The sequence below is a fragment of the Balaenoptera musculus genome, chromosome 6, assembly GCF_009873245.2.
Source record: "Balaenoptera musculus isolate JJ_BM4_2016_0621 chromosome 6, mBalMus1.pri.v3, whole genome shotgun sequence".
NCBI classification, from domain to species: Eukaryota; Metazoa; Chordata; class Mammalia; order Artiodactyla; family Balaenopteridae; genus Balaenoptera; species Balaenoptera musculus.
The window spans coordinates 107,402,999-107,428,272 of NC_045790.1; the positions used below are offsets into that span (position 1 = coordinate 107,402,999).

At 54.1% G+C, this 25,274-nt stretch overlaps 1 protein-coding gene across 3 annotated transcripts in view; it reads left to right on the forward strand.

The window, feature by feature from the left end:
- Nucleotides 1-15,424: 15,424 nt before the first annotated feature.
- LMX1B (LIM homeobox transcription factor 1 beta) overlaps nucleotides 15,425-25,274 on the forward strand; it is an 84,186-nt gene continuing 74,336 nt past the window's right edge. For 2 of the 3 annotated variants that reach the window (XM_036854439.1, XM_036854440.1), the window contains exons 1-2: nucleotides 15,425-15,854; nucleotides 16,699-16,885. In XM_036854439.1, the coding sequence (XP_036710334.1) occupies nucleotides 15,716-15,854; nucleotides 16,699-16,885 (326 nt within the window). In that variant the 5' untranslated portion in view covers nucleotides 15,425-15,715. Of the gene's footprint in view, nucleotides 15,855-16,390; nucleotides 16,886-25,274 lie in introns of all 3 variants that reach the window. The other variant, XM_036854441.1, reaches the window with a different exon arrangement.

Below are 25,274 nucleotides of genomic sequence, written 5' to 3' on the forward strand. Positions count from 1 at the left end.
AACTCAGTATTTGAGAACTATTAAAGAATCAAGTCTTTGTACTATCTGTATTGTATGTATGAAGGATATTGTACTGTACCTTGGGGTAACTAAAGAGTTGAAGAAGAGAAGTTTCGCTTTTACAAGTATTCCAGCTAATAAATGAAGAAGGAAGACAGAATTAGAATATCATCACTTTGCAATCCCCAATGAAAGAATGAACTTGGGCAATGAACATCAATGACTGCTAACTTCACAAAAACAGAGATCACAAGACATTATGGGCCTCCTGATGGAAGGACAGGATACCTCCTGTGAAGTATTGTGGCCAAAAATCGAACCTGAATCTCATCAAGCCTTAGATCTAATTACAGGAAATACAGAGGACAGAGGAACATGTTAAAGGAACTCACAGGAATACAATCCAGATTGAGGAAAACTCTACAGGACAAACAACCAGTTTCCTTCAACAAATAAATGACAAGGGCAGAGAGGTGGGGGGGGAGGGGCTTATAGATTAAAAGGGACTTAAGGGACATATATGGACGTTTTTACAAGGTACAAAAAACATTTATGAGACCGTCAAAGAAATGTAAACAATGACTAGATATGTGTGATGATAATAATTTCTCCAGCTGTGATAATGGTATTATGGCTATAGCCTTCTTTTTTAAAAAAGATTTTCTTAACTTTTAGAAAGATATAGCCAAATAGCTATGGTTGAGATGTTAGAGTATCTGGATTTGCTTCAAAATAATCCATTGGGATAGAGGAATTGGGGTGGAATGTAGATGAAACAAGATTGGGCATGAGTTATAATTGTTGAAGCTGGGTGATAGGTATATTATTCTCTCTACTTTTATATATGTTTGAAATTTTCCATAATAAAAAAAAAGTTTACCAAAAATAAAAATATAAGCTCCTTTTAACAAAGCCAGAGGCAACCCAGGGTCTCTTGTGCCTCTGATGTTTTCATGTTGTCACCTCTTTGTGTAAAATTGACCTGACTGGTAACTTTCTTCCCCTTTTCCTTCCAAGTGCCTGTTGGTGAGTTGGTTCTAACCTGCCTGAGCAGAGGTCAGGAGGGGCCACCTGTGCTGCCCCCTCCCCATATCAGCCTGTACCCTGGGAAGGGCTACCAACCACCAGGCAGAAGGAAACAAGCTGGGTAGGGGCCCCAGCCCTGCAGCCAACTTTGCTTGAGCGAAGTAGGAGGATTTTAACCCCCACTACCACTTGGGCAGGTTCCTCTCTGGGTCACACCAGTGCCGGGCGCTCATAGCCTGGCATAAACCAGGTAGATAAAAGCAGAAATGTGTAGTGATTAAAAGCCTGTGTTCTGAAAGACATAGGTTCAAATCCCAGCTCTCCCAGCATGTGTCTTCAACTGCCTGAGCCTCAATTTCCCCATCTGTAGATGGGGAACTATGCGAGCAACTTCCTCGTAAGGCTGGTGTGTGCATTCAGTGAGAATGTGTGTGAAGCAATGAGCTCAGAGCCAGGCTGGAGTGGCTCCCAACAAATGGTGATTATTTCTGCTGCTATTATTATTGTTATTATTTTATATTAATTATTCTACAGCTAGAATAGAAAGTAGAGCTTTTCCCCCCAAAATTATTCCTTATATTTGCCTCTTTCCAAAGCATGTTGTATTATGGGATATTCTCTCAATTATTTCATTTGACCAACAGAACACTGTTTGGGGAAGACGCATTAGCCTGAAATGACCTCACTGGGTGCTCATTTTGGATGTTAATTGCAGTAAGCTGACAAATGGGCTAAAAGAGATAAAGTAATTTTGTGTAGCTTTAGAATTTCTCCTGGGAGTGTGGCCTGGCACACACAGGGGTTGCACACTGTTGCAAACAAGCCTTTCACAACTCACTTTATGATGCAGTATAGAAGCTCTGCAGATTATGAGTGTGTACCTACAAGGAGAATAAGTAGAGACCAGTGCCATAATGTGTGGCAAAGTGGTATTTGTGGCTGGGATAATTACCGCACTAAGCATGAATTTGCGTGTCAAACAACTTAGAGAGAAGTGGAGAGAGGTGTTTTGGAAAGTGATACTGAACATTTTGAACAGTGGCTTCATAATGACAAAGGACACAGCTTCACAAATGCAGGTGAAGCACAGGCAACAAAAGCAAAAATAGACAAATTGGACCTCAAAATTGAAAATTTCTGTGCATTAAAGGACATGATCAACAGAGTGAAAATACAACCCACTGTATGGGAGAAATATTTGCAAATCATATATTTGATAAGAGGTTAATATCCAGAATATATAAAGAACTCCTATAACTCAACAACAACCAAAAACCCCGGGCCTTCCCTGGTGGCACAGTGGTTAAGAATCCACCTGCCAATGCAGGGGACATGGGTTCAATCCCAGGTCCGGGAAGATCCCACATGCCACAGAGCAACTAAACCTGTGCGCCACAACTACTGAGCCTGCGCTCTAGAGCCATGAGCCACAACTACTGAAGCCCGTGTGCCACAACTACTGAGCCTGTGCTCTAGAGCCATGAGCCACAATTACTGAAGCCTGCACGCCTAGAGCCCGTGCTCCGCAACAGGAGAAGCCACCGCAATGGGAAGCCCGCGCACCACAACAAAGAGTAGACCCTGCTCGCCGCAACTACAGAGAGCCTGCATGCAGCAACGAAGACCCAATGCAGCCAAAAATAAATAAATAAATACACAAAAATTAAGAAAAAAAAACAACAACCCAAAACCCCACCAAACATGAGGGAAAGACTTGATAGACATTTTTCCAAAGAAGGTATACAAATGGTCAATAAGCACATGAAAAAATGCTTAGCATCTGGGACTTCCTTGGTGGCCCAGTGGTTAAGAACCAGCCTTCCAATGCAGGGGACATGGGTTCAATCCCTGGTCAGGGAACTAAGATCCCACATGCCACGGGGCAACTAAGCCTGCGGGCCACAACTACTAAGCCCACATGCCACAACCAGAGAGAAGCCAGCACACTGCAACAAAGAGCCCATGCACTGCAACTAAGACCCGATGCAGCCAAAAATAATATAAATAAATAAATAAATATTTTTTAAAAATGCTTAGCATCACTATTCATTGGGGACGTGTAAATCAAAACTGCGATGACACCACGTCACACCAATTAGGACACTACTATCAAAAAACAGGAGTTGGAGAAATTGGAACACATGTGTACTGTTGGTGGAAGTGTAAAATGGTGCAGCCACTGTGGAAAACAGTATGGTGCTTCCTCAAAACAATTAAAATAGAATCACCATATGATCCAGCAAATCGAATTCTCGGTATACACCCAAAAGAACTGAAAGCAGGGATTTGAAGAGATATTTGTCTACTCATGTTCATAGCCACGTTATTCACCATAGCCAAGGGGTGGAAGCAACTCAAGTGTCCACTGACAGATAAATGGATAAACAAAATGTGGTATATATGTACAATGGAATACTATTCAGTCTTAAAAAAGAAGGAATTTCTGACACATGCTGTAACACAGATGAACCTCAAGGACATTATGTTAAGTGAAATAAGCCGTCACAAATGAACAAATATGTATGATTACACCTAAGTAAGATACCTAGAGTAGTCAAATTCATAGAGACAGAAAGTTGAATGGTGGTTGCCAGGGGGTCGGGGAAGGAGAGAATAGGAAGTTATTGTTTACTGGGGACAGAGTTTCAGGGTTTTTTTTTAATTGGAGTATAGTTGCTTTACAATGTTGTGTTAGTTTCTGCTGTACGACAAAGTGAATCAGCTATACGTACACATACATCCCCTCCCTCTTGGACCTCCCTCCCACTCCCACATCCCACCCCTCTAGGTCACCACGGAGCACGGAGCTGAGCTCCCTGCACTACACAGCATGTTCCCGCTGGCTATCTGTTTTACACATGGTAGTGTATATATGTCAATCCCAACCTCCCAGTACATCCCACCCCCCCTTCCCCCACCCATGTCCACACGTCCGTTCTCTATGTCTGCGTCTCTGTTCCTGTCCTGCAAATAGGTTCATCGGTACCATTTTTCTAGATTCCACATATACACGTTAATATATATTTGTTTTTCTCTTTCTGACCTACTTCACTCTGTATGACAGACTCTAGGTCCATCCACGTCTCTACAAATGACCCAATTTCGTTCCTTGTTATGGCTGAGTAATACTCCATTGTATATATGTACCACATCTTCTTTATCCATTCGTCTGTCAATGGACATTTATGTTGCTTCCATGTCCTGGCTTTTGCAAGATGACAGGAGTTCTGGAAATGAGTGACGGCTGTACAACCAGTGTGAATATACTTAATGCCACTGTACACTTAAAAATAGTTAAGATGGTAAGTTTTAGGTTATGTGTATTTCATCACAATTAAAAACAATAATAAAAAAAGGAAGAAATGCAAGTGAAGAGTCTGAAACTAAACTGTCTCAGAAACTGCAAGAAAAAAACAATATTTATATTTACTATCTCCTTTTAACCCGTTTGTCAGGTTACTGTTATAAACATCCAAAATTATAATAATAAAAATTGTTATTATAATTTTGCAGGTAATATCCAACTCATAAAATTAATATTTTAAGTAGGCATTTGACAGTTTCTTTGTCTTGAGTTTCTATACTCAAATTGGCCAAAAACATTTGGGAATATCTTCTCGTTAGGCAAATGCAGGGTGTTCTCCATCCCTCCTCACATGTTCAGGGCATAATGGAATCATCTCCCATCACCACGGTCCCCCAGCCTGGCTCTCCTTGGGCAGCCTGGACTGCTCTGGGCTCCCACACAACCTAGAACTCAGACCTCAGGGCCCTGAGACTCCCATGAAGCCTTCCGTCCCCCCGAAGGGGCGCTTCCTAAATGCAGAAAACATTTATTGTCTAAAAGGCTCTTGCTTGGGTGTGAGGGAGGTGCAAGAGGGAGGGGATATGGGGATATATGTATACACACAGCTGATTCACCTTGTTATACAGCAGAAACTAATACAGCGCTGTAAAGCAATTATACTCCAATAAAGATATTTAAAAAAATAAAAATAAAAATAAATAAAAGGCTCTTGTTTGTGTTGTACTTCTTAACGTTCTTTTATTAAAAAGAAATGAGCTTCTCAAAGAAATGGTTGAAAACAGATTTTTAAAATTGCTCCCATGCCTTAACACCCTGAAAACACAGGTTTCCTTTTGCGGGGTCCCCTCAGGGCTGTCACCTTCCAATTGCCCACACAATGACCTCCTTCCATGGGAATCTGGCCTCCGCTCAGGGGTGGCAGACAAGGGCTTGAGGCCTTATGGTTGGATCCCTGACGGTCACCACCATGCACTCGGTGCTTATGATGGGGACCAGGCTCCCAGCTACCTCTTCTTGTCCGCTTGCACTGAGACACCACAGCGCCCCCAGGAGTTGCCTCTATGGTTGCCATCAAGAATCCCCAGGTATATCAACTATACCTCAATCTTTAAAAATTAAAAAAAAAAAAAAGAATCCCCAGAAACAGAGAACAGCCTCTCCTTTCCTCACCCTCTGCCATCTCCCACCCCCAGGCCCCTTAGCTCCTCCCCCATCCCCAAGACCCTGCTGCCTCAGTTTCCCCAGATCATTCTACCCTCCCCTAGAATCTAGCAAGCCCAAGTCTCCATTTGCGTCTTCTCCAGCATGGGCTGTGAGTCCAAGCTTTCTTCTTCCCCATTCTTAGCGCTCCCCCGGAGAAGGGAAGGCAGCGAAGGGGGGACGAAATGGGACGCTCATTCAGTACAAGAAATCAGACTCATCTTATGCTGTGAGAAGTCGTTTCTTGCCTTGAGTGCTCAGCTGGTCTACAGGGGAGACGCATAGCTCCAACCACCGAGCAAGCACAATGTGGACCGTGTTATATTTCAAGGGCACTTGTCCCCTCCCCGTCTTACAGATCCCCTTCACTGCCTTGACACTGAGGATGTGCTCCCCATCACTCCTTCCTGAGACCACACGGGGACGGGAGAAGGGTGAGGAAGACAGATAACCCATCTCACCAAGATGCAGAAACACACGTTGCTGAAAACATGTAAGGGGTAGACCTAAGCTAGTATAGGGAGTGAAGGAAGCCTCCTGGGAGGTGGTGACATTTACACTGAGACAGAAAGGATGAATAGGAGTAAGCTAGGAATAGAGAGTGGAGAAAGCCTGCCAGGCAAAGGGAACAGCCTGTTCAGAGCCTGCAGGCAGGAGAGAGTAGGAGCTGCCTGAGAAGCTGAAATAAGGCCAGTACACTTGGCATGTAGTGCAGCCTGGAGGGGAAGGAGGTAGGGATGAGGCCAGGGAGGTGGACACGGGCCAAGAGGCCTTAGAGGCCATTGGGAGGATTCTAGACTTGGAAGCTTCTCCTGGGTTTGGAAAAGCCTGAATTACCAAGTTCTTCCAGAGAGAATAACTTTGCAGGGCAGATTGTGTGGGCTGAAGTGTAGATGGAGGCCAGGATGCTGGGTTGGAATTTTCTGGCTTTTCTGTGCACTGGGAACAGTTGCAGGGCTGTCTGGATCCCACAAAGTTCAACAACACGCCAGCTCGCCTCCCTTCTGAGGTGGCCCAGCACCCACAGGTGGCAGCCTGGTTCTGCCCCTCAGTAACCATGAGCAAGGCACTTCCCCACTCTGGGCCTCGCTTTCCTCATCTGTGCAATGGGTATAAGTGCCAGCTAACTCACAGTCTTATTTTAGGATTCCATGAGATCCCAGATGTTAGAGACTTCACAAAGGCCTGGTATGGTAAGTCATCAGTAAAGGTTCATTGTTGTTATCATTACTAGTATTGTTATTATTGATGTTTGCAGCCTGTCCCAACTCCTAAACGCTGTTCCATCTGTTGGTTGCTGGACTGTTTCAGGGACAGACACTGCCAAGCCCCGGGACTGCGATGCTCTACTTTTTTGCATAAATGTGCATCTTGCATTCAGAAGAGCCCCTCCTTCCACAGAGGGTCCAGCGGGGTTGCTCGGGGGACACATTCCAGAAAGAATAACTCTGTGTAACATGAAACCCTGAATCTGGAAACACAACCTCTATGGGAAATTAGAGGATAAGGTCTGCTCTGCGGACCGCCCAACCTCATTCCATACAAAAGGGATATTGAAACCCAAAGGCCTTATCACTTGGCCTCCTGCCTATGGTCTCACCCCTCATTGCAGCCAGAGAGATCTTCCTAAAAAACAAACATGACCGTGGCACAATGCTGTTTAAACCCTCCCATGGCTCCCTACTGCCTTCAGGTTCAAGTCCACACTCCTCGTTGTGACCTATAACGTCCTGTGGTCAGGCTCCTGCCCACACCTGCAGCCACGTCCTTCCTCTGACCCAGCCATACAGGCTTCCAATGGATCAAGTTCTTTCCTGCCTCAGGACCTTTGCATATCCAGTGACCCTCCTGCCCCCTCTAACAGACCACTGCTACTTCTTCCAGATTCAAAAGCCCACAGACCTCGTTGAACCTCCAAATTGTCATGAAAAGTAGTAATATTATCCCCACTTTCCCGATGAAGAAACTGAGGCCCTATGAACTATCATGTGGCTCCTGAAACTAAGCCCCAAGCCATGCCAGCCAGACTCCAGAATCTTTGAGCACCCAAGAGGAAGCATCTGGCTGCACCCTCATTATAACAGGAGAGTGGAGGGGGCTCCAATAAGAAGATTGAGCCAATGTGGTACAGAGCAAAGACATACCACTCATACATTTGTGGTCCAAGGTAAGACATTGACCTCTCTGAACCTCAGTTTTCTCATCTGTACAGTGGGGCTAAATAATAATACCTACCTCGTAGGCACCTTGTGAACATTTGGGGATGACATACAGGAAGCGCTTGGCACGTGGTGGATATTCAGTGACTGGCACGATGCCACCCTCCTTTGCTGCATCTGGGGAGGCTGCACCAGTCCAGACCAGCCCGTCCCAGACTAGACTTGCATCACCCGAGGTTAGGCTGCCGGGGCCTGGGAACCATCCCTGCCCTGTTTTCTGTTTTGGGTTTTGTGTTTCCCAGCGTTTCCTTTGGAAAAAGTCCAGCTTCCTCCCTGCTGGAAGGAGGCAGGAGGGGATTGTTCACGCCTGGGCCTGGATGCCCAGGGGAGCCATGTGGGGAGGTGACAAGAGCCTGAGGTTTGGGGTCCAGCCAATCCAGGTTTGAATCCAGGATCTGACACTTACAATGCTGTGTGACCCCAGAAAAGTGACTTCACCTCTCTGCGGTGCTGATTTCCTCACCTGTTAAAAGGTCTCATGATTTCTACCTCAGAGGGTACTGGATGTAGATGAAGGGACTGGGATAAGAGAAGATTCTGGATGCACTTCCCCAGTGTACACACAGTAATTCCTTTTGGGGAGGGGTTGAAGATCAGGGGAGAAGCCATAGGTTTACAGCAGGAGTCACCAAGCCAGACACTGAAGAGGGCAGGTGTCCTGCCTGGAGCAGGGTGGGAGTGGGGGTTAATTGCGGGGAGGGAGGAAGGGCACAATTCAGCTCCAGATTATCAACACCCTGCTGGAATAAGGGTCCAAGATAATCAGACCTCTGATGTTTCACGAGAAAAATCCATATTTTCATGCAAAATCTCATGATTAAAGTATGGTAAGACACATATACTCTACGATTCCACTTATATAAAATTCAAAAACAGATGAAACTCATGTATGGTGTTAGAAACCAGATAGTGGTTTCCTTGGAGGAAGGGATGGGTAGTGCCTGGGGGTGGGGGGGATGAGGAGAGATTCTGGGGAGCCAGAACATTCTCTCTCTTGATTGGGGTGTTGGGGGCATCACCGTGTCCCTTTTGTAAATTTATGCACTGTGACTTCTCTATATGTATATCATACTTCAATAAAATGCTAAAATAATTTTAGAACAAATGAATCAGGACTGCAGTGCTGGGAGGAGAGACAAGCCAGCATGGGCTAAACGGAATGCACCTGCAGGCTGCATCCTGGGTGCCAGGTGGACACGTGAGACAGGGGCATGGGTGCTCCTAGCCCCTGACACCCTGGATTGGCTCCTGGCCCTTAGGGAGCACCCCTGCTTCCCCGAGCCACACAGGAGGAACACCTATCCTGTCCCCCCCCGGCCGCCTTGTCCGGAGAGGGCTGGGGAGCCATATTTCCGTTCAACCTGCCGCTCCACCAGATTCTGCTGAGCTCCAATTCCAGAGAAGTAGGTTTACCCCGCCACTTAAATGATAACGTGACACCCCAAAAACTCACCCTTGTTTATTATTCATTTTTCTTCACCAAGGATACCCAGAGGACAGTAATCAAAAGGCAGGCAGAGTTCTGTTTCCAGAAAAAGCCTTCCTAGAATCTGTGTTTCACCAAGCCCGCCTCCCAGCCCTGAGCAACTCTACACAGGAAACCCAAAGGCTGCAAACTCATTTGGCGGCATCCCGGTGCCCACGAGCCCTTGTCAGAGGGGTGTTGGTCTGCAGTGGGACTGCCTCGGCTCCGCCCCTCTGCCTGGGCCGGATATCTTGATTTTATTTTTATTTTCACTCTCATTCTTTTCTGAGGACCAACGGAAGACGCACACGCCTCCTATATAAAGCAGCACTAGCCAAAACAAATGCACATCAAATGCATTTATTTGCACAGACACTCATAAAAACTTTACTAGACACCAAATAATTACAGGAAGAGGCAAACCTCCAACTCTGCCGATCCCCAGCTTTTGAAGTGGATTTAAGATAAAGATTAAATAGGATGGGCGCTCACCCCCATATCACACCCAGTCCCCTTCCCCAGCCGTGGACCCTCGGGGTGGAGACGAATGAACTTTCTTGCTTTTGTGAATTTGTATCCAATTCATATAAAATGTCTTTCTGCAAGTTATTCTTAGTGTCCTAATGGGGGTTTTATGGCTCCAAATATGGTCCTTGGCCTTTTCTTTGTTCTGGTTCGGGTCCTCTGTCGGGGAAGCCCCTGGTTCTAGATGGGCTGCTGAAATAACCCAACCCATCCATGTGGCAAGAAATGCAAAGATTATTGAGGAAAGTGCCTTTTAAGAAATAAATATAAATGGCACCTTGAGAGTCCCACACATACAGTTTTGATGTATTGGCTGAAGCCCTTAATTTTGTTGCCTTCCAAAAAACCCCAGCCTCGGCTCCACAGCCCGAGCAAGTAGTGAAGGCTGAGACGGTCTGTGCTGGCTGTCTGGGCACTGCCTGGGGGGGTCTCCTGTGCCCAGCCCACAGCTGCTTGGACCTGAGTTTCACCTGCCCTAAAGGAAGAGAGATTGCTGAGCTCAGCATGTGTCTGGTTTCCCTCAGGCCCTGGTTGGAGGGGGAGGAGGCAGCTGTGATTTCCTTAAGTCTTGGGGACTCTCTTTCAGCCAATATTTGAGTAGAGACTTGCTAAGTGCCAGGCACTGTGGTGAGCACTTGAATTTCATTCAACAACCCTGTGGGAATACATGCTGTTATGCCCACTTTACAGACGAGAAAGCTGCGGTAGACAGGGCAGGACTTTCCAGAGGTCCTGGACCAGATCTGGGTGACTCCCTGACACCTGCTCTTGACCCCACTTCTAACCACTGCCTGGCCAGTGAAAGACCTTAGCCCTGAGCCACCTGGCCAGGGCACTGTCCCTCGCCAGCCCTGAGGGCTCAAAGTAGCCTTTGGATCTGAGGGAGCCTGATCTCCTGATCCATCAGGGAGAAATCCCATGACTAATGACCCAGACCTTGTGCTGAAAAGTCATGAGTCTGTGGCCAGAGACCCCACCAGCTGGTTGAGGGTGGGGCTAGGCTGCAGAGAGGGCAGAAGGACTTTGCTGGAGCTGGGCGGTCCCAACGTTGCATACAGACACACATCAGCATACAGCCTCAGAGCCACAAACACTGGGCCTCATCAGCAAGCTCCCACTAAAATCTTGTTCCCTGCCACCTCAGCCTAGAACACTGCAGATGGGAGAGTGAGAACCTGCTCCCAGTCCTGTGTCAGAGGGACCCCAGCTTGGACCTCCCCAGTCATTCCTCTCTGTGGACGTCCACAGGGCTCAGAATCTCTGAGCTCTCCGCAGGCACAGGAAGACCACAGACACTTTTCCCTAGGCTGTGGGAAGGTGACCGGATTACTTATCGCACACATCCATCTCTCTGCTAGCTGAGAAGGGGACTGAGCCTTTGACCCACGTGTCCTGGGGTCAAGTACAGCCGCGATCCAAGGAGCCAAGGGTGGTCACCACTGGCTCCAAAGGCCGGGACACCCGCCCTCTTCCAGTGCTGGCCGGCTCCACTTCCTGAGCACCCGGGTCTCCGGAGCCCGGCTACGACCTGGGAATAGCAGCCCCCAGCCCAGGCCTTGGCTGGGGGCGGCTCTGGTCCAGCCTGGCTCCCTCCCGCGGATCTGAGGATCCCCAGGGCCAGTGGTGGGCGGGCAGCGCGGGACGGGTCTGGGTGCTCTGGCAGCCCCAACTCTCCCTGCTGGCAGGGTGGAATCGCGCCTTCACGCTGCACAGCACTCGGCTCGGCAGCTCCCTGTACTCCGCCCCTGCCCAGGATTCTCACTTCCAGCTGAGGTTGTAAACTGGGAGGGGACTCCGGGGCTGGCTCTGGTCAAAAGCACCGCTGGAGGGAGGACCAACAGGCCTCCGCTGGGGGGAGAGAAGGGTCCTAGGGCCGTGCCTGTGGGCCGCTGGTAGCGAAGGCAGGCTTCGGGAGTGCAAAGCCCTACGGAAAGGAGCAAGGAGGCACAGGGAAGGGCTCAGTGGAGATGAGGCGTCTGCAGAATTGGGGGAGCTGACTCCCGCCCTAGAGCTTCCATCTCAGATCTTGCTTCTTCCCAAGTGATTCCAAACAGCCAATTCGGTCTTCCTTAGGTGGAGAAAATCTGAAGCTGTTTCTGACGCTTTAGTCCGAGCCAGAGAGAATCCCGGATCGCCCGGAGCGCCTGAGGTTGCCCTGGGGAATCGGCAGGTCCTGGATCACACCGGCTCCCGTCGGGCGGAGCAAGATGCCACTCGCCGCCTGTGGGCAGTACCCGACTTCGGGCCTAGGCCCTGTTTCTACCATTCAGTCTGCCACGTTTTCAGCAGGGGAAGCAGTCGGGAGGTGCAGGAGCCACGACTGTGCTGCTTGAAAGAGACCTGGGGCGTCTGAGCGCGTGTGCGAAGGAGCCGGGACGCCGCCGACTCAGCTGGGGGAATGAGGGACCGGGGAGCCGGGACAGAGGGCAAGGAACAGGACCTATGGGTTGATCCAGAGTGGGGGTGGGTGGGGGGGTTAATGCACAGTGAGCGGGGAGGACGAGGAGCCGGGACCCCACGTTCGTGGCCTGAGCAGCCCCACTTCCAGACCAGAGAGAGCAGCCAGCTGCCTGGGTCCAGCCCCGCACCTCGGCAGCTGCGGGCAGCTCTGAGCACCTGCCTTGGCCCTCCTGATGTAGGCCCTGGTGGTGTGGGCCGTGACGCCGGCAGGGGCACGGGGTGACATGCCAAGATTCTGTGCGCCCCAGGACAGATGAACCGTGGCATCCGAGGGGACCGCCTGCACGTCCTTCTGCCTGGAGACCCGGCCTTTGGGCGGCCTGGGAATGCGACCCTGGGCAGTCTCGACGACTCTGAACGCCAGCCAGGGAGTCAGAGAAGCCTCAGAGGCCGGGCCACAGAGGCCCCCATTCCGCCAAAGGGGAGAAGAGAAGTGTGGAGAAGAGGCCTGGCACATGGAAGGTGGGGAGTGGGAAACAGGGGCAGGGGGATGGAACGCTGTACCGGGAATTTGGAGTCTGGGGTGGGTCTGCAGGGCCTGTGATGGAATAGGATTCCTAAGCGATGGAAGAGGATTCCTAAGTGCGCTCTGAAGGAGAAGAGAGGATCAATCTGGGCCTGGAACATGGACCCTCTCGCCTGCAGGCAGTCGCCCGACAGAGGGTGCAAGAATGGAGCGCTGCCAGCAGAGGGCAGAATGCGCCCGATCGGTCCGCCAGCCCTGCGCCGGGCTCTGCGCCGCCCGGCTCTGCGCGCCGGAGACTCGTCCGCCGGGCTTCTCCCGGCAGCTGCCGAGCCCCCGTCCCGGATGCCCGGAGAGGGCGGCCCAGGCCCAGGCCCAGCCTCGGGAGCTCAAGGCCTGGGGTTTCCAGGCTGCGCAAGGACAGGGGACCAAGGGCGTGTGAGAGAAACTCCACATCTACTTATCACCGTCCTGGATACAAAGACGCCAAGAAACGCACGGAGACACAAAGACACACACACAAACAAAACTGTGGGACACACGAGCACACAGAATCATTCGGAAACTCGGAGGTACACAAAGACACACAAAGGTGACACGAAGACACATAAACAGAAAAGGATCCCAGACACAATACGGAGGATGAAAGACATACAAAGACCGTGGCACCCGCATAGAGTGACAGACACAGGGACACACACAAAGACCTACAAAAACACGGAAGAGATGGAGGCATGTAAGGCCCAGCAGATTCACATCCAAACACACACACGGATGCTGGGGACACAGATTCACACACTCGGAGCCACTCGGAGCCCAGACAGTCGCAGGGACGCAGCAAAATTGTGTGTGCACAGAGACACGGGTGCATGGACATGGAAGAGCCTCCGGGGCGGGAGCATCCACATGCACAGACACACACACAGATACCCACCGACACACACGCAGGTACTGGGCTGGGGCGGGAGCTTCTAATCCTCCACAAAGCCGGGCCCCTCCGCGGGGCCCCGCGGCACAGGGGGCCACTTCTGACCAAGCCTCCCGCAGGCTCCAAATCCGATCCGCCCTCTCGCCTCCAGCGGGGTCAGGGGACCCGCCTCCCTTGCCCTCCGCCCCCGCCCCGCTCCGCGCCAATGCTCCGCTCCGGGAGGGGCCCGGGCTGCCCCGCAGCGGCTCGCAGGGTCAATCTGGTCCTGCCTCGGGGCTGCATCGGCCCCCCTGCTCCCGGGCGAGCCGCGACTCCATGGGGACCCCGGAGGCCGAAGACACAGCCGGCCCGGGCGCGGTGCACTGCAGCCGACGCAGCGGCCTGCGTACCCAGCGCGGGTGCCTGGCCCGATGGGTGCCAGGCCCGGCGGGCGCTGGACTCGGCCGCTTGGTCTCTCCGGCCTTTCGTTCCCCAGTGCCGAGGCCCACGCTGCCCAGGCTGGCCAGGGCCCTGTCCCCGCCGGGCACGGCCTACCGACCCCGGCAGGGTCCCTCCGCCACCAAAGGTCGCCTATCCCAGCGATCAATCCGGTTTCCTTCGAGCAGCCCAACGCACATCTTCCAGGGCCTTCAGTCCGCGACCCTGGAGCCACCACTCTCTACCCATGGCCCTCACTCCCAATCCTGTGAGGCCAGGTTCTCGTCCATTGCCCCCACCCGTACCCGCGATCCCTTTCTCACACCTAATCATTCTCTAAACTCTAGGTCGCCTGAAACCGGGCCTCACCTTTCTTGCCTTCCCAGTGTTCCCATCCTTGATCCCGAGGCCCTTCCGGGATCTTCGCTCACCTCTCCACCCAATCTCTGCCACGCCTGACGCTTTCCCGGACCCACACCCCAAATCTGGAGCCAAATCCCCCTCTCCCCGGGCCAGGACTTGGGTAAATCCTGAGCCAGCAGTCCTCCCCTCCTGCCAGTCCGCGTCCCTCGGTCCCGGCAGCCAGCCCTCTCCACGGACCAAACCGGCTCCGGGAAGGCGCCGCCACCCGGGGGACGCCAACTCAGCCTGGTGCGACCTACCTCGGCCGACAGTCGGGGGCCCCGGGCGGCCACTCCCGGCCGGCGCCGTCCCCTGGTGGAGCCGCTGCGCTCCCCGCCGTCCGTGCAGTCTGGCCTCGCTCAGGGCCACTCCTCTTAGCGCTGAAGCTTTACAAAATATTAATAATAAGGAAGGCGAGAAAGAAAAAAAGAAAGCCTTCATTCCCCAACTCCCAAATCAGTTTTTCAAGGGGGTGGGGCAGAAGGATTTGTTTCGAAGGTGACCCAAACTTCTGCGAGGGGCCAGCGGGGCGCTCGGCCTGGCCGGGGCTCCCGGGCCCGCACTCGGGGCCGGGCACGGCGCTGGGCGCACGCCGGGGGCGCGGGAAGCCCTCCCGTGGGGAACGGGGGGGCAGCGACGGCACTATTTGACGTGGAGCCTCCGGCTCATCCCGGCGTAGGGATACGAGGCGCACCAATGAGTTCAAATGTCAGGAAGTTTGAGGAGGGGTGAGGCGGCTCCCGGCCGGAGTATCCCTCCGCCGCCAGCTCCAGCTCTAAACCGAGCGGCTCCTCGGGCGCACCATGGCACTAGAGTAGTGCGGGGAGCGCGCCTGGAACCCCGCGGCCCGCTGCGCCCCGCCCGAGACCCCGCAGCGCCGCCCGCGCCCCCCCCCCGCAGCCCGCGAGGCCGCCCCTGCACCCCCCCTCCCCCGCCCGCCGCCGCTGCCGCTGCCGCTGCCGCCGCCGTCTCCTCCCCGCGGCTCCGTCTGCCGCCGCCGCTGCAGCCCGGCTCCGGGGCTGACAAGCAGGTGACAGAGGAGCCGGCGCGCGTGGCTACGAGTGCTCGGGAGAGCGCGGCGCGGACTGCAGCCGCCCCGGCCCGCCCGCACGACGCCGGGGCCCGGGGCCAGCGCGTCGCCGCTCCGCGCTCGCCGGGGACAGCCGGCGGCCCCAGCCGCAGCCCCAAACCCGCGGGGGCCGCGCCTCCCCGGCTCCCGGGCCGCCGCGGCGGCGGCGAGCCGGCAGGCGGGCGGGCGGGCGAGCACCCTGGCCGGCGGGGCCCGCAGCGCGCCCCGCGTCCCATGGATATAGCAACAGGTCCCGAATCGCTGGAGAGGTGCTTCCCTCGCGGGCAGACGGACTGCGCTAAGATGTTGGACGGCATCAAGATGGAGGAGCACGCCCTGCGCCCCGGGACCGCCACTCTGGGGGTGCTGCTGGGTGAGTGCGGGGTCGGAACGCCCGAGTGGTCACGGGCAGGGGACAGGGGCCTCGTCCCGAGGTGGACACAGGGGTCCAGGCCAACGGATAAAGACAGTGGTTTTTAGAACATGGGGGCGTGGGGGACACAGAGAGAAAACTCCTGGAGTGATCACCAGAGGGGCAACAGGCAGGCACGCCTAGACAGGCATCCTGAGGGGACAGAGGTATGCAGGGACACCACCTAGGAGGAGCGAGGACAGGACAGCTCCAGCCGCCACCCCCCATCCTCACCGGGCCTCAGTTCTAGAGCTGCCACTCCGGGCGAGAGGTAGGAGGCGGGTGGCAGGGGTGATGGAGGACTCAAGTTGTCACCTTGGCAAGCTTGAGAGTGGTGCCAGGTCACTTGGGGAGAGGGAGTCTCTAAGAGGGAAATGTTCCCTGGGTCACCTAAACCACAGATTTTGGGGAGATGAGGGAGAGAAAACAACGAACGCCACCGTGGGGCGTGTCAGCCAGCGGGCGCCTAAGCCTCACCTCTCCTGTCTCGGTCCCAGCCGGCTGCCCCGCGCCGTGCTCGTTCTCATATGTATTATCACCAAGCGCCGGATCTCCGGAGAAGGGGAGCGCGCAGCGCCGAGTTGAGGCTCCAGGCCCGCGGCCTCTCCGCGGCGGAGTCCGCCGACTGGGACGAACTAGCTGAGGCTGCCCGGCCCCTGGCGCGGCGGCTGGGGAAGCGCAGGCGGCGGACGGCGGTCCCGGGCTGCCTTCGCCTTTGGGGCCGGAGCTGCGGGCACCGCGCGATCGGGACGCTGGGCCGGGCTGGTCGGCGCTGACGGCCCGGCTCTCGTCCTGTGCGCTGCAGGCTCCGACTGCCCGCATCCCGCCGTCTGCGAGGGCTGCCAGCGGCCCATCTCCGACCGCTTCCTGATGCGAGTCAACGAGTCGTCCTGGCACGAGGAGTGTTTGCAGTGCGCGGCGTGTCAGCAAGCCCTCACCACCAGCTGCTACTTCCGGGATCGGAAACTGTACTGCAAACAAGACTACCAACAGTAAGCGCCTCTCGTCCTCCTCCTTTCCCGCAGCCGCACGGCACTCCAGCGCGGCCGCCCCCCTGCCAGGTCGGGCCCGCGTCCGCCCTGCCGCCGGCCCTGCGCGCCGCTGGGCCCGTCAGCTCCGAGAACTCCGCGGGTTGCGCGTCTCCCGGCAGGGCAGAGCCGTCCCAGCCCGGCCAACACTGGTGGGGTGGCCGGGACCCTCCGGCAGCCCCTATTGCCATCCTTTGTCCGGGAAACCTGTGCTGGGCCGCTCAGTCGGGGTGCGGGACAAGGCCCTGGGCCGACTGGGGGGTACGATGCTGCGGTCGTGGGACAGGGGCTGGCTTCACTGAGGCCTGCATTGGGGACCGAGAATTGGTTTTCAAACGAAAGCAGTGCTTTAGGGAGCCGGGCACTGGCGGTGTGCTTCCCCAGCCCAAAGGCAGGGTTTGTGTTGGTTTGGGATTCTTGAAGCAAAGAGGTGGAATGGCGGGGTGCTGAAGTGCCCAAGCAGCCAGGGATGCCCCTTCCTGCCAGGCTCCCTGCTGCACTTTCAGTCCCTGATGGAGAGAAAAGGGTGTGCATTCTCCCCAAACCGTTCCATGCGGGAATTTTGCTCGTATAGTTATTGTTGGCTGGAGAAGCTGTCTAGGAAGAGGACCTTAAGAGGTGGGAAACCACAACCTGGGTTCCCCATGGGGTGAGGAGCTGACCAAGTCAGCCTTCCCCAGTAGCCCTTCTTTCTTGCCATGTGTATGTGTTGGGGAGGGGTGGCTTGCTCCGCCCTGGCGCAGCCCAAGCCTCAGCGTTGAGGCCAGAAACTGTGGGCTGAGCCCTACCTACCTACTGACTTTTGCTTTTAGCTGAGACTTGGGTTTGTCTGGCAGGGGGCTCCTGGCAGATAAGAGTAGATCCAGGTTTTGTTTTTTTTTTTGTTTTTTTTTTTTGACCCTCTGAAGTTTTGTGCCTCACAGTGTGATTACGAGGGAGGCAGAGAGGAGCAATACCAGGAAGAGGGGTGTGGGGATGCCCAGGGCAGCAATTTGGAGACAAGTGGGTGCCTGTGAGAACTTTCTAGCGAAGCCCAGAAAACCGTTTCAGATGGGGCTGTAGGGTGGGTAGGCTGCTCGAGTGGTTTGGGCCTCAGAGGGGGCTGTGTGTGCCCAAGCCTCTGGGAAAAGGCTGGGCTGCCAGTGCTTGGTAGTAAGTGCAGCCTACCTGCTCTGCCCAGGGACTGTCGCTAAATCCAGGCCCTGATGGGAAGTGGAGCAGCTTGGCTGAGACCTGGAACTAGGTGGGACTGCAGGCCAGAGCCCTTGAGAGGGCATCGGGTTCTACTTCAGAAGTCTCTGTGTGAGCCCTACGCTAGCACCTATTCTGACTATGCTCCCCTGGTCTGGGGGCCCAGCAGGAGCTGCTTTTTCTGCCTTGCTCTTCCTGCCAGCTGGGGGGCACTGAGAGCAGGAATTGGGACCCTGTTCAGAGTCAGCTCTTCTGTGGTCCCAGAGACCTCCCCCTCTGGACCACCCCAGGTTAGGCACACTGCCATTGATCGTGTTTGTGCTGTGCCCCGGACTGATATGATTCTACTTCCAGGAGAAAGTGAGGCCACCGGTCAGCTCAGCCACAGGCAGGCGTACAGCAGCATAAAGCGAAGAAAGTAGTTTGGGGTAGATGTGATTGGAGGCTTGGGGCTGGCCCCTCAGCAGGGCTCACCGGCCTCAAGTCCACACACATCCTGCTGTCCTGCACCCCTCGCCTTGCTCTGTTTGCCTGACCCCGAGCGCGGTTGTGGCAGTGCCACTCCCCGCACAGCTCAGCCTGGATTACTTAACACGTGCGGGCCGGAGGCCCAGAAAACTGGAAATGGGCCTCCGAGTCATTTGTGCAATTTTTTGAAAAAAAATCTTTTTACATTTTGTAAAGACTCTTTCCAACCTCTTGTACATATCTGCTCAGTCTCTCCTCCCCACCCCTCAGTCATTTACAGAGCTTTTCCTTAAAACAAGGAGAGGATGCCCCCCTGGTTCTTCAGAGCGCAGAATTGTAAAGTCACAAATTTTGAGCTGGATGATCCCTTAAAGCTGAATGGCCAACTCCCTCATTTTACAAAACAATTAAACATTAAACAGCTATTGCTTTGCCGAAAGTATGTTTGTTTAAAAAAGAAAAAAAGGCGCCTAAGAGCTTTCTCCCTCTGTGCAGTAGGGGTGTGCTTGCGGGATAATTTTGGTTCAGGGCGAATCTCCAGCTCGAGTCTAGGTCCTGAGGGCAGCAGGCGGGCATTATTCATGCCTCTCACGGTGCCTTCCTCTTTCGACCCCCACCCTTTCTTCCAATAATGCCAATTAGGTATCTGCACTAGGCTGGCCAGTTGGGGGCTGAAGGGGGATTGTTGTTATCAAGACAATTCTGGGGACAAATACCCAGTCGGATCTCGCATCAGCTTTTCTCTGCGAGAGCCAGCGCAGAAACGCAGGCGGGGGCTCACTGGGAAGCGATGTTCTTTGCACAGTAAAAATGTATTTCACGATTTATTTTTTTCTTTGAGGATCGCAGATGCATATTTATTGCATCTGTGCGTAAATGCTTTTCAGACGAGAATCCAGGCAAGTGGGCGCAGAAACGTGCCTTCTCAATTTTGTGGAGTTTGTGCGTCAGCGGTATTGGGAAATTAACACACACCCCCGCCATAACTTTTGAAAAATGTTTCTTCGTCTCGATAGGAGTTGCTGGGCTCGGTCCTTGGAAAGAGATTGCTATTTTTATTAAGCGCCTCTTCCTCCTTTCGATTTGTTTTAAAGATCCGGGACACAGACCCAGAGGCACAGCGTTATTTTACGCACCACGGGGGTGATTAATTGACGTTCGGGCGCATTTAATAGCATTTGATAAAATCCACCCGCACGTCCTGGACCTGCAAAGTGGAGCGCAGGCCACGGCATTTGGGCATTTTCACGCATAACTCGAAGTCTCCTTTTTCTCAGTACGTGTTTTTCGGGGGCTCCTTCAGGGGAAAAAAAAAAAATCATCGTATCGTTCTCCTGTGCCCGAGCCTCTGGCCCCTCAGCAGCCCGAGCTCCTTCTCGGACAGAAAACCCGGTTAGAAACCGGGAGGAAACGCGGCCTCCAAACGCAAAATCACGAACACCTCTCTCCTTCCTTCACCGGAGAACGCATTTTTTAAAAAATGACAACATAAATACCCCTCCTCATTTTTTTTTCTTCGCCGCTTGGCCAAATAGAATTATGTAACTCTCTTTTCTTGCCGTCTGTCGCTCGTCTGGAAAGGGTTTCTATCTTTCTATCCCGAGGAGGTGGCGAATTCCGGGAGGAGGCTCCGGAAGGGGGGAGGGTCGGTGGAGAGTCCAAAAATCTGTCACAAAATGGAGCCTAATCGCTTGTAAGACAGCTCCCAGATCTGGCGACCCGAGCCTCGTCGGTGTGCGCGAGCCGGAGCCTGCGTGCGCCCTGCGCCTACCTCGGCGTCCCGGGCTGGCGGCGCCCTTCTGCCACGGGGCCTTCCCGGGCGGCCTCGCCTCTCCGCCGCCGAGCCCGCGCCGGTCCCCTGGGCCTCGCCTGCCCAGGTAGGATGCGCCCACTGCAGCAGGAGTGGGGCAGCGAAGCTTTGATTGAGTTTCACAAAAAGCCGTCTGAGTCCTGGGGTGATTTTCTTTTTTTCTTTTAAATTTACCCCAGCTGGCTGCGGCTCCAGTGGCCCAACCCCGCTCTTCCCAGCACATTCCTTTCCTGGGAAGTGTTTACACCGGGAAAGGCCTTCCTGGGAGGCTCACCTCTCCTCGGAGCAGCGGGTGTGGCGCACGGGTAGAGCAAAGTCAGGCCCCAGCCTTTCCTGGCTGCTGCTTCTCCCAGCTTGGGCGACCTCCCTTAGGCCCTGCTGTAGGGTGCCAGTTACCAGCAGCATCCCCTCCACCAGTGGGTACCCCAGCTGGCATGGCCCCCATCAGACCAACTCAGAGCTGCAGACACCCCTGCCCACAGCCTGGGCCAGAGGGCCTGTCCTGGAAGTGGGTTTCCTTGGAAGGAAGAGCCAGCGCTTTCCCTTATTAAAAGGCCTCCGTAGTGCTCTTCCTGGAGATCTAAGGGCTGAAAGGCTCACTCTGCCAGCCCAAGTCTGGGGACCCTCTGGCTCCTGGGAGGGCCCCTCTGCATTTAACCCCAGCACCTTGGCTGTAGGCGGAAGGGTAACCAAAGGCCTTCCTGAGGCTGCAGTTCTCCGCTGCTGAACAGGGGCATTATTCACAGCTGACTCCCGGCTCACCCTGTATTCCCTAGGCTCTGGGCTGGTATAGCCTAATCTGTTTGCTGGGTTTTTCTCGAGTGGGGGAAGCAGGCTGTGAGGATCTCCTCTGGGGTATGTGATTGGTGACCCTCAGCTCCCTCCTGTCTGTGCATTGGAGCCAGGCTTAGGACCACAGAGCCTTGACACCTCCCTGAGCCTCTTCTGTAAAATGGGGGACATAGCCACCCGGGGGAAAGTATTCTTATAAGGATTGGACATTAACATGCCCCAAAGGACCTGGCATCTTGCCTGGCATGTTGTTAATACTCTGGAAATTATTGTTGTTACTTTATCACCATCAGCGTGGCAAGGAATGCCTTGTCTCCAAGGCCACACACCAAACTGCCCATGGGTTCCATGCCAGAGAGGGGGGCAGCTGGCATGCTAGGCTTGCCATAAGCCTCTGTGCATGGAAGATGAGGGATACCCTGGGAAAACCATTCCCTTTTCCTGAGTGGGACAGTGTGAGACAGACCTGGGTTCACCTCCCAGCCCCAGCACGCAGTAGCTGTGTGATCTTAGCCAAGTGGCTGCCCATCTCTGAGCCCCATGTTCTCCATCAGCAAAGTGGGGGTGATGATATAATTTCTCAGGGTGGTTGTGAGGATTACACAAGGTACCTGGGTGGGGGTGGGGAGGTTTCAGTAAATGTCTCACACTTCATGGGATCCAGTATCCTCTCCTCCTCTTCTAGAGAGGCAGAAAAGCTTCTGATTACATGAGTGAAAACAAATGCCCACTGTGCATTTGCAGGAAGGGCAGGCATCAGGGTGGGCCTGGTGTGCTGGCCTGTTTCTCCTTGGGGGGTGGAGGTTGGACTAAAGCAAAGATCTTTCCCCTGGGGAACAATTGGAATCTCCCTGATCTGCATATAACTTGGAAAAGCACACAATAATATAATTTAATATTTGGAAAACTGTTCACGCTCATTTGTTTTTGTGACTCAAACGACAGAAAATAAAGCTCAACCAACATCTCCGAAGCTGCAGGGGAGAGTCAGAAGAGGGGGTGTGTGAGGGAGAGATCCAAGGATTTGTATGTTTTTCAGGTGAGAGACACCAGCCTGGGCAGTCAGAAGGCTCCTCCAGCCCAAAGAGGTATTTTTGGTCCATGAAAGCTGGCAGTGCTTCCCCAGGGAACTTCCTCTACCCTGCAGCTGTGAGGTTTTTAAAACAGAAAAGGGAAAACACACACACACACTCACAACCACCCGGTCCTACTTTGGCGTTAGTTAGGTGGAGGGATGGAGGATACTCTCAATGACATGAGTTATAACTTCCAATTTGTTGGACACCACAGTCAGGCCCCAGCTTTAGGGGAGGGAAGAAGAGAGGGATGGTCCACTCATCCAAGGAGTTGCTGTGAGCTGTCAGTCAGTTGAGGGTGCAGGAGGACCCAAGGCCCTTGGCTCTCTGGCTGACCCAGCCCTCTCCAACCCCCAGATTCTGTGCTGATGGCAGCAGAGAGCAAAACCAAAATTATATATATTTATTGCCACTGCAGTCAGAAGTGGGGAGGCGGTGGTATTGAGGGGAAGGCAAGGCTGAAAACCATATTTGAAAAAGTTGATTCACGAAGGCAGAGGAAGCAAAGTGGCAGACGTTTGCCATTTCATCGACCGGCTGGTGTTCTCCATTCATGTCATAAATGTCTCCTGTCATTTGAAGCCAAAAGCAACATGATTTGGTTCCCCGGTGGCCTATAGAGTTTTTCTCCCTTTTTTTTTTTCTCTCTTTTTTTTTGTGTGTGCAGTAAAATGTTTATTTGTTAATAATATACTTTAAACAGCCTAGCCTTGACCTCAAGTCGCCTGAAGCATCCATCTTCTCTCAGAAAAATCTTTCAAAGTTTGTGTAATTTTGGGGGGAAGGTGTAACTGACGGGGCAGTGAAGGGCCTGTGTTTGCTTTAACTACTGCAGTGTTGGCAGTGGAGGGGTATAAGGGGCCACTGTGCTCCGAATGGCAACTTTCTTGAGTTTCAGGCCTGGCTGACAGCACTTCCTCGCTGCCCTTTACCTTGCCCTCGCCTGATCAGTACAAATAAATTTCTGCGTGGGCCCTTCCTTTGTTATTCCTGGGGCAATGTTGTATCCATTTCTGTTCAGCTTCTTGACTGGCAGCTGCTGGACCTGCCTGGTGGACCCTGGAGCCCTGAAGGGAGGTGGGGGAGTATAGGGGTCTGGGGGGAGGGGGCTTTGTCACAATTGGGAGCCAGGCCCAGACCTGGACCAAGTGCGCCGGCTGATGGCGGAGCACCTGGCTGGCCTGGCACTTGGTGAACTGGGGGGAAAAACCCGGTTCCTGGAATCTGGTTCCAGAAGAAACAAAGATGTTTGCTGCTTCCTAGCCGGCCGTGCTGTGAGAGGTTTCCTTGGGAACTGTGAGGTGGTTGCCAGCGGGGAGGGTCCTGAAGGCTTCCCAGAGCAACAGGGGTGCCCGACAGGAGTCAGGAGACCACCGAGCAGCTGGCTAGGTGCAGGAAGATGAGTGAGCATGCTGGAACACTGTGCTGCCAGGGGTGCCTCCCCACCCCCAGGTGCCTCTGCTGGTGCTGCAGCAGCGACGATGGTGAGAGGGGAGGAGCTGCACTGTCCAGATGAGCTGGGTGTGACTGCCATTCCCCCCCTCCCGCCTCCTGCTCTCCTCCGGGACTCAGTGACTGTTGTCATGTGACTCCGGAATTGCCATAGTTGCTGGGCTGCCTGGGTGTGGGCACCCGCCCAGGCCTGGAGTTGCCCGAGCCTGTGGAGATGGAGAGGACCACGGTGCTCTGGGGCCACCTCCTCTAAAAGGAGGGCCCTCTGAGTGGGGCACATTCTCTCAAAGGAAACAGCAAGATTGCAATTAACAGGTCTGGATCGAAAATGTCTCTGGCTCCCAGTGACACAGGCCAAGGGCATTTAGGAAAGCTGGTGCCTCTTCCCAAGCTTCAGTTTCTTTCTCTGTGTAATAGGGGTGATAATTCCAGTCTCACGGGGTTGCTCAGAGGAAAGTGAAACAAACCCAAAGATGCCAGGCTACGTTCGGCATTCAGTCTATGTATGTTTCCTTCCTTCCTGCCTGCCTGGGAAGTAAGCCGGAGGCTCCCTGCCTGGCAGGAATGCATTGTTTGCCCTGAGGGGGAGGCCCAGAGAGTACAGCCTCCTAAGCAGGCCTCCTGGAGCAGCTTTGCCCACCCTCTTGCTCCTCACCCGGGTCTGGGCTGGTGTTTTTGAATTTTTTCCTTGCAAGAGGAATGGGGCAGGTCTGGCCGTCAGAAGCTGGTCCTTGGAGGCAGGCAGGCAGTCAGCAGCCTGTGGATGGGCCCCCGTTACTCCTGAGGCACGTAAGTCCCCAATTTTCCCCAACAGATTCTTGAGCGTGGCCAGTGTAGATGTGCAGTGGCAGGAGCAGAGCCTTACTAACCCCAGAGGGGCAGGCCATGGCAGTGCACCTAGAAGGAAAGGAATGGGTGTTTCTCGAGTGCCTGCACGTGCACTGACCTTTTTTGCTCTAGCTCCATGTATAGGTGAGCAAACCCAGGCTGAGGGAGTTAAGTCACTTCCCTCAGATCCGAAGTTACTCTGTAGCAGATTCTCCCCCCTGCGGGTCTAACTCCCAAAGCGGATGGGAGCCACCCTCCTCACTCCTGATCTTCCGGAAGCCCCAGATTCCCACTTTGGACGGTCGTGATTCTCCCCAGAGCACCCAGCTTGGAAGGTGGGTGGGTGGGTGTGTGCACGGGGTGGGGGTGGGTGGGTCACTGCCCTTTTCCCGCCGGAACGCCCCCAGTAAGGCCAGTCCTTGCCAGGGAAGGAAAAAGGTTAGAATAACTGCCTTTCTCCGGGCGGGGAGCTTCCTTCAGCGCCCCCTCTCCGGCGCGCGGGCGGGACGGCTCTCAGCGGTCTCCACCCGCGTTCTCCTCCAGGCCCACCTCTCGGAGGGTTCCTGCTCCTCGTTCTCCTTTACTCTCGAGTGGGGCAGCGCCGTGCACAGGCTCCTTGGCTCCCGGGCTCCTTGGCCGAGCCGCGGGCGCCCGCGGCGGTTGATGAATTTCGGTGTCACCAGGGGTTTAGCCCGGATTTGGGAACCGCGGGCTCTAATACGCGCACATGGTCCTG